Source organism: Lolium rigidum, chromosome 1, assembly GCF_022539505.1.
Source record: "Lolium rigidum isolate FL_2022 chromosome 1, APGP_CSIRO_Lrig_0.1, whole genome shotgun sequence".
Taxonomy (NCBI): domain Eukaryota; kingdom Viridiplantae; phylum Streptophyta; class Magnoliopsida; order Poales; family Poaceae; genus Lolium; species Lolium rigidum.
In genome coordinates this window covers 13,288,140-13,296,749 of record NC_061508.1, presented here as the reverse complement: position 1 = coordinate 13,296,749, position 8,610 = coordinate 13,288,140, and the positions used below count along the sequence as shown (strand labels likewise).

The following is an 8,610-nucleotide window of genomic DNA, read 5'->3' as shown; positions in this document are numbered from 1 at the left end:
AAACTGGCATACTCCTGGCGAAAGAGATATCATGAACGACAAGAAAACCCTGCCGAACAGCAGGAAGCATCTTTCGGGGTGCGAAGCACGCATCTAATTAATCAACCTCAGCGACAGAGAGGTGTGTGTCTGGAGCACCGGATGCTTGCCATTTCATATGATTCATTTGAGTTGTTGTAACGGGAATCTTTTGAAAGTTGTTGTCACCAGTATGATAATAACAAAAAAATTGTACTCCGTACAATACTGTACTGTAGTACTCCAGTCTGTCCCGCATCACCGATTTTCCCGTGTCTCTTTCGATGGCGCAAAAGCATGATACGTATAACTCGAAATACTATTCGGTAGGCATATCAGACAGAACGCTGATAAACAAATTCGAAGCAAGAACACGACGAAACATAGTGGGTGCGCATCAGCAGCGGGTTGGGTGTATTTATGTCCTCTGATGACCAGCCAAACGAGTACCGATACTAGCTAGCCATCGAGGAAGTGATATATGTCGTAGGAGATGATATCTTCTTCACCGTCTGCAATATTCATCACCATTGCAGCCTTTTGGCTGCCGGTGCCTTGAGCACCGTCAATTTCTACCCTCCGTCCTGTCACCTATCCCCTCATCGGGCATCTGCCATGGCTCAAGCTCGCCAAGAGATACGGGCCAATCTTTAGGTCAGCTATGTTTCCGGTAATTCACGCTTTTGTCCCATGAACTCTGTGTACCTGAAATATTCATGTTAGCTGTTCGGTCCGACTAATTCTGCATCTCCTTTTCCTCCAGGTTTCACTTGCGCAGACAGCCACTGGTTGTGGTACCAAGCCATGAGCTGTGCAGGGAGGTGGGCATTAACAAGTTCAAAAGCATTCACCAGCAGAAGCTCCTGAACTTCTTAATACCCACCTCGCTGCCTAGTTCAGTTTTTCTTGGCCGTCTCACCATAGAGGCCACTTCTGAATCTATTATCTGGTATGTACACACAAGGGCATGTTTTGGAAAATAGTCCATAATTTTTGTATTTATGTGGTAGATAATTAGACATCAGCTCAAATTGATTTTTAGTTAAGTTTAAGTATGCTTCAAATTGAAACTTTAAAAATTAAAGCAATTGTATATCTCTCAACTTGCAAATTTTCGATATTATAAGTGTTTCATGCATTCGGTTATTTTTAGATGGTTGATACATGTATTGACCCTTAGTCAGGGCTGAATCGATCGGGTAGGCTTTGATAGGCTGAAGCTTACCCTTCGATTTCAGAAAATCTTGTTTTTTTTCGAAAGGGGAAACAAGTCCCAGCCTCTGCATCAAAGTGATGCATACGGCCTTTATTTCATTATTGAAAAATATAGCCACGGACCCTACAACCAAGAGTGCTTATTACAAATCATGGATCACACAAAGTCTCAATGTGGATCAGCCAACTAAAGAGAGATGACATGGCTAAGCTTATTGGAGATATCAGCAAGTGAGTCGGCGATCAAGCTGCCAGCCGCACCGGCTGAATAAATCCCGAGCGACCGTCTCCAAACGGTTGCACCCAAAATCCATGTCCTGGCGCTGCGCCACCGGCTGGAGACATAACCACGAACGGGTCCAGTGGGTAGCAAGAGGAATAACCTGCAAAAATGAAACATTCTTTGTTTTGTTAAAAGTAAGATCATTTCTCACATGCCACATGGCCCATAAAAGAGCAGATATGTCAACTCTCAGCTGACTCTTCACTCTCTTGTCAACACCTTGCAACCAATTCCCAAAAAGATTGGTGATATTTTTAGGGGCCGAAACACCAAAGGCCATATGCACAATACGCCAAATAACTTTTGCAAAAGGACATTGGAAGAAAAGATGCTGAATTGTTTCATTTTGATCACAAAAACAACACGTCTTAGGGCCCTGCCAATTCCTTCTAGCGAGGTTATCCTTTGTTAGAATGACTTTTCTATGAAGAAACCACATAAAAATCCTAATTCAGAAAATCTTGTTGAGTATATACGCTTCACAGTCTATGACTGGTCGAGAAAGAAGAAGAAAATTGTTGTTCAAGGTGAATCGGGATGTATTAATTCATGATGTTCAGTCCGACTAATCCCGCCTCTCCTTTTTATTCAGGTTTCACAAGGGCAGACAGCCACTGGTTACAAGACCAAGCCATGAGCTGTGTAGGGAGGTGGGCATTAACAAGTTCAAGTGCATCACAAGCGGAAGCTCCTGAACTTCTTAATACCCACCTCGCTGCCTAACTCATTCGTTCTTCGCCTTTTCACCACAGAGGCCACTTCTGAATCTAGTACATACACACAAGTGCATGTCTTGGTAAACAGTTCATAGTATTTGTATTTATGGTGTAGATAATTAGATATCAACTCAAGTTGATTCTTGATTAAGTTTAAGTATGCTTTAAATTGAAACTTTCAAAAGTAAATAAATTGTATATCTCTCAAGTTTCGATTTTTCGATATTATATGTGCTTTACGTCTTCGGTTATTTTAGATGGTTGATACATGTTTCGATTCTTAGTGGTGCTTGGACTTATATACGCCTTTTATTTCTTTCTTTCGTCCATAAGAGCTTCTCCACCGGCGCGTCCCACATAGACGCTGATAGGTGCGCCGACACCTGCTCCTTAGTTTAGGGACGGCAATCACACACCGGTGCGCCATATACTTTCGGCCCCAAAAAATTGATTTTCTCTTCTCAAAAAAATTGTAACACTTTATATAGTTTAAATAATAATTTGCAGTGTTTAAACATATAGAATATTCCACACAAATAGTTTAAAACACAAATTAAATTGTTCACACAAGAATTAAATAAATTGCAATCCAACAAGTTCATGAATCATGGAGCATTTCGTCCGCACCCACAAATGCTTAACTAGATTATTCTATAGTTGATTATGAACACCAGCATCTCGAATTTTTTCATGTATCTGGAGGAAAGCGACAAACTGGCATCATCCGTAGGTTAGTTGCGCTCACTCTTAATGATCATGTAGTACATGATCACACAAGTTTTTATCACCTCCCATATCTAAGACTACGACCAGGTGAGAGCAGGGTACCGAACAATAGCAAAACGGAGCTGGAGCATGCCAAATGCCCGCTCTACATCCTTGCGACATACTTACTGATATTTCACAAAATAAGCTTCCTTCTCCAAAGCAGTATCTGAAATTGTCTTCACAAATACCATCGGCTAGATAGTACCCCTTGTCGTATGCGTGGTCGTTGATTCGCGGAGCATTGTCCCTCAGCTACCCTTAAGAACACCGGAGAGCGATGTAGCACGTTAAGATCGTTGTTAGTTCCTGATGCATGTAAAATTCATGTACGAACTGTGCAGTTTATTGATACATATTTCCATATATTTGCAACATATATGATGTTATATTCATATTTTATATTGATCTTTGGAGATTTACCAATGATCCTCTTTATTTTGGTTTATATCGAACACTCGGAAAATTGGCTTAGAAGCTGAATTCTTCCTCTCCTCTTCTACCAAGCTGCAAAATAAAATTAAAATTCTTGCCTTGTGTCCCCAACTCCACTGTGTGGTTATCAAGCACAAGGTTTCGTATTAGTATCAGAAAATACAAATATAAAGAAAAGTAAACAACTTAAGTAAACTAAATAAAAACAAGTAAAGGCTAAGGGTATTTGAGTTTGTGTGTGTATGTAGAGATAGTATTTTTTGGTATTTTCGGATTAAATAATATTAGAAAATGTAAAGCAAGGTAAAAGTGTTGAAAAGGTGTTTCTCATGATTTAAAATGGTACAGAGTTCATGGGTTCATTTGTCCACTATCTTTTTCAGTTGTCTCTCAATAGCTTTGTTGAAAGCATTATTTTTCAGTGCGGGGACTATCTTCAGGGTGAAAACCCAAGATCTACGATCGGACGATGACGATGTTTGTGCACTATTTTCTTGATGGAGACGTCGTTTTTTGAGAACTTGGACTTCAGGTGTTGTCTTGGGGTGGTTGTGCCGCTGCTACAAGAACTGCAAGACTTTTTTTTAGCTTATTTTTTGGTTGCACGCATCTGCTGTTAGGTTATTGCATTGTTACAGATGATGAATTTAATTGGTATATTCGCGATATTAATATATATTTTTTATCGAAAATATCTACTGTTCACAGTATAAGGAGGTCTGAAAAGGTGTTTTAGGAGAATTTTTGTCAAAAAGGACCACCCTCCTCAATTCATTGACAAAGGCGACCACCCGCAGTAGGATCGATAAAAGGACCACCTCCTGTGTGGCGGCAGAGCCCCCAGGTGACACGTGTCGCCTGCCGCCACAGCCGGAGGCGGCAGGGCCTGCCGCCGTTGCCCGTGGTGGCATGTCCACACTGATCAATGAATAGTGTCCTGATCGATGAACAGTGCACGTTAGCTACAAAATTTGTTGAATTTGTCTTTTTTGCTGAGCCCAAAATACAACGTATTTTACAGTGAATTTTTGCACGATTGTAGTGCATAGAGTTAGCTACATGTAGGTATTTTTTTCAAATTTTTTGAGATGTTTAAAAAAAATTCAAAACGGGCTACTATTCACGGATCAGGACAATGTGGACATGCCGCTGTTGGCTGTGGCGGCAGGCTCCTCCACGTGTTGCCTGGGGGCTCTGCCGCCACACAGGAGGTGGTCCTTTTTGTCAATTCTACTCACAGATGATCCTTTTTGTCAATGAATTGGGGAGGGTGGTCTTTTTTGACAAAAATTCGTTTTAGGATGGCCATGAGCTTTGCATGGTGGCCGAAGGTTGTCGCCTAATCGGACTTCGCGAGTCCTGCCAGAAGAACAGAGGGGAGCCACTACGGCATGGCGGCATCTGCAGTCGCGGGGAAGGGATTGACGCACAGGTCGCGCTGCTGGATTTCGCGGACTTCGTTGGATATTGGATATACGCCACATAATTTTTCAGGGTTGTCCATGTACGCCACCACATACATAGTATTTTGCAGGTGGGGCAAGCGGGCTCGGGAAGGGCCACTGGCACCCTACATCATGAGACTACGCCAAGTTACGAGCCAGGATCATCCTCGATTGCATCTATGAAAAACAAAGTTAACCACATCAACACATGTCGCCGTAAGGAACACCTTCAAGCGACGCACTACATCATGCCTGTTGTTTCATAGCATACACCACATCGCCAAGGTTTTATATATGGTTTTCATTAAAATCTTCATCAACACTCTCGCCGTCACACAACATTGTTCATATGATGGACAACAAGATACAACTATAACGCTCTAATGCAAGAAAAATAACTTAATGTTTTTTCCGATAGAGACTTAATGGATCATCTCTACACCGATGATCCTAAACATCTGCCTCGATATGTTATTTTTAACACAGATGAACATCACATACGCAAACTAACACAAGAGGAGCTACGCACATAACCAAGGAGGAGATCGACCGTGAATAGGAGTGGATCACGAGAATAGCGTCACCGGCACATCCTTGAGCGGCGTAACCATGTTAAAAGGATCCAGTTGAGCACGTGGTGGTTCATCTACTACCGTAACAGCGGTAGTAGTAATTCCAAATAGAGAGTCAAACGGAGATGCCTCCATAATGAAATAAAGCAGTAGCAGACAGAAATAAAAACAGCACTTACAGTAAAAGTTACCTTTACCAATTTCACTCTTCAATAGCGCTTCACTCCCCGGCAACGGCGCCAGAAAATAGTCTTGATGACCCACAAATATAGGGGGTGTATCGTAGTACTTTCGATAAATAAGAGTGTCGGACCCAACGAGGAGCAGAAGGTGTTGACGAGCAGTTTTGGTCGGGGATTCACTGTAAATACTAGCAAACCGGTTTACAGGGGTATTTAGTATTGCAGATAAATAAAGTACGAGTAAATAAAATGCAGTAATAATAATTGCAGCGAGTGGCCCAATCCTTTTCAGAACAAAGGGCAAGCCGGTTGTTTTACTTATGATGAACAAACGTTCCTGAGGACACACGGGAATTATGTCAAGTGCTTTCGCTTCACATAGATGAATAATATTCAATGGTTTGGTAAGTGTTGTGTGGGTGAACCTATGCTAATGCACTACCCCATACTTGGATAATACATACTTGTGATTATACCTCTTGTAAGTATCCACAACTACAAGAAAGTAATTAAGATAAATCTAACCACATCCTTAAACTTTGAAATCCTACACTCCCTCGTGCACCGGTTTCCTAACGGGAGTTTGGGTTTCTGTCGCTCCCGCCACCCCACAATTAGTAGCCAAATACACAATGCATTCCCCTAGGCCCATAAAATTGAAGTATCATGTAGTCGACGTTCACATGATACCACTAGAAGAATAGCACCACAACTTAAATATCAAATCATTGCATATTACTCAACACAATTCCACTACTAACAGCATGACTTCTCCCATGTTTTCTCGATAAAGACTTAATGGATCATCTGTACACCGATGATCCTAAACATCTGCCTCCATATGTTATTTTTAATACAAAAAAAATCACATGCACAAACTAACACAAGAGGAGCTACGCACATAACCAAGGAGGAGATCGACCGTGAATAGGAGTGCATCACGAGAATAGCGTCACCGGCACAGCCTTGAGCGGCGTAACCATGTTAAGAGATGTCCTGTAACGGTCCCTAACGTCCACCTCGGACGGCTTCATCCCCTCAGGTAGCCTCCACTGAAACCTGTGCAAGAGTGACGCGAGAATGAGGGTCACAACCCTTGTCGCCATGGGCATCCCAGGACAGGCCCTTCGTCCTGCCCCGAACGGCATGAACTCAAACCGGTCCTTGACGCGGAAATCCATGTCCACTCCGATGAACCGCTCCGGCACAAACTCGTCAGGCTGCGTCCATGCCGCAGGGTCGCGCATGACGGCGCACAGGTTGATGATCACCATGGCGCCCTTGGGCACCGCGAAGCCCCCGACCTCGGCGCCTTCTGCCATGGCCTCGTGCGGCATCAGGAGCGGGCTTGGCGGGTGGAGCCGCATGCTCTCCATCAGCACGGCACGGAGGTAGGGCAGCCGGCCGATGTCCGATTCATCGGGATACTGCTTTGAACCCAGCACTTGCTGCAACTCGGCTCGAACTTTTGACATGGCGGCCGGGTGCCGAAGCAGCTCCGCCATGGTCCACTCCACGGAGAGAGAGTTCGTCTCTGTCCCTGCGATAAAAAGATCCTGGAACACAACCGGATTGTTTTCGGGTTAATTTTCTTACTAAATCATCCAGAGATTCTCCAACATGAATTTAGCAAAGCATGCATATATACCTTGAAACTAGACCAGTTTGAGTTTCGATAATTTGCAATTGTACAAGTTCTCACAAATCATCGTGAAGAGTGGAATAAAAGTACAGTAGTTGTAAACAAATAGTCTGTCAAGAGTACGTACCAAAAGGAAGGACTTGATTATCTCAATGCTGAGCTGATCGACCGAGTGAAGCTGGAGCAGCACATCTAGGAAATCTGCTTTCTTCTCACCTCCGGCCTTCATCCGACGGGCGATAATGGGGTCAAAGAAGTCAAAGAACCTCCTCACACGTTCAGCGGTGCGCCGACGGCGGCCCTGCAAGTCGAAAACGGAGAGCGCCGGGAAGAGGTCCGACAGGTTCGGCTTGGCGAACTCCACGAGCATGTCGTCGATGAGCGTCTCAAGCTCCTGCGCCCGGCCGGAGCTCAGGTCGCCCACGTCCTCCGAGAAGAGCACGTTGGAGACGACGTTGAACAGCCCGGAGAGCACGACGCGGCCGACTTCCACGCTCTCGCCTGCGTGGCCGCGGATGCAGCCGAGCAGCTCCCTCACCTTGGCCTCCCTCACCGCCCGCCCCGCGTCCAGGCCGTGCGCCGAGAAGAGATGGTTGGTGGAGACGGCCCGGAGGCGCTTCCACAGCGGGCTGCTGCCCGGAAGCCATATGATGGAGCGGTCGTGGTTCCCCATCGCCCGCGCGGCGTCGGAGATGGACCGCGCGGCGAGGAGGTGGTCGTACTTCTGCAGCACGTCACGGGCGCACGCGGCGGAGGAGGCGACGATGGCGGTGGTGGCTCCGAGCTTGATGGACATGATGGGGCCGTGTACCCCGGCGAGCCTGGCAAGAGCCTGGTGCAACTCGCCTTGGACGTCGAAGATGTTGCCCAGCAGAGGGAGTGGAGTCGGGCCCGGCGGCAGACGGGTCCTGCTCTTCGTTGCTATGTTTTTGCCTACAACGAACACCTTGTAGAGCACATAGGAGGCGAGTGAAATGTAGACGAGCCATAGCATGTAGGGAGCTTCCATTTTCGATCCCTATGGATAGAGGGCTAGCTGATCTGCTGGTGAGATTGATTCACGTTGCATATGGTGTTATATAGTGGAGCACCTGCCACAAACAATGTGTTAATTTATGAGCATGTGCATACATACATACCAGTACCTTTCGCCTTAGACACTTGTTAATACGGGCAGGTATAGCATGACCATGACCACCAACAATAGTGGAGCTACTGACACAAACACGTTGCTAAACTAGTGAGCATGTGTGAGCACATGTCCAGTTGTTTAATATGCCTTATACGTACGAGTATAGCTGTAAGGAGTGACAGATGCAAGTGTAGCTTAGAGGTGC

At 45.1% G+C, this 8,610-nt stretch overlaps 1 protein-coding gene across 1 annotated transcript; it reads right to left on the bottom strand.

The window, feature by feature from the left end:
* Positions 1–6,569: 6,569 nt before the first annotated feature.
* LOC124667666 (cytochrome P450 76M5-like) lies at positions 6,570–8,282 on the bottom strand. The gene is made up of 2 exons (XM_047204929.1): positions 7,401–8,282; positions 6,570–7,187 (listed from the first exon to the last, which is right to left on the bottom strand). The coding sequence occupies exons 1-2, from the start codon at positions 8,280–8,282 to the stop codon at positions 6,570–6,572; spliced, it is 1,500 nt and encodes a 499-aa protein (XP_047060885.1).
* Between the last annotated feature and the right edge of the window lie 328 nt (positions 8,283–8,610).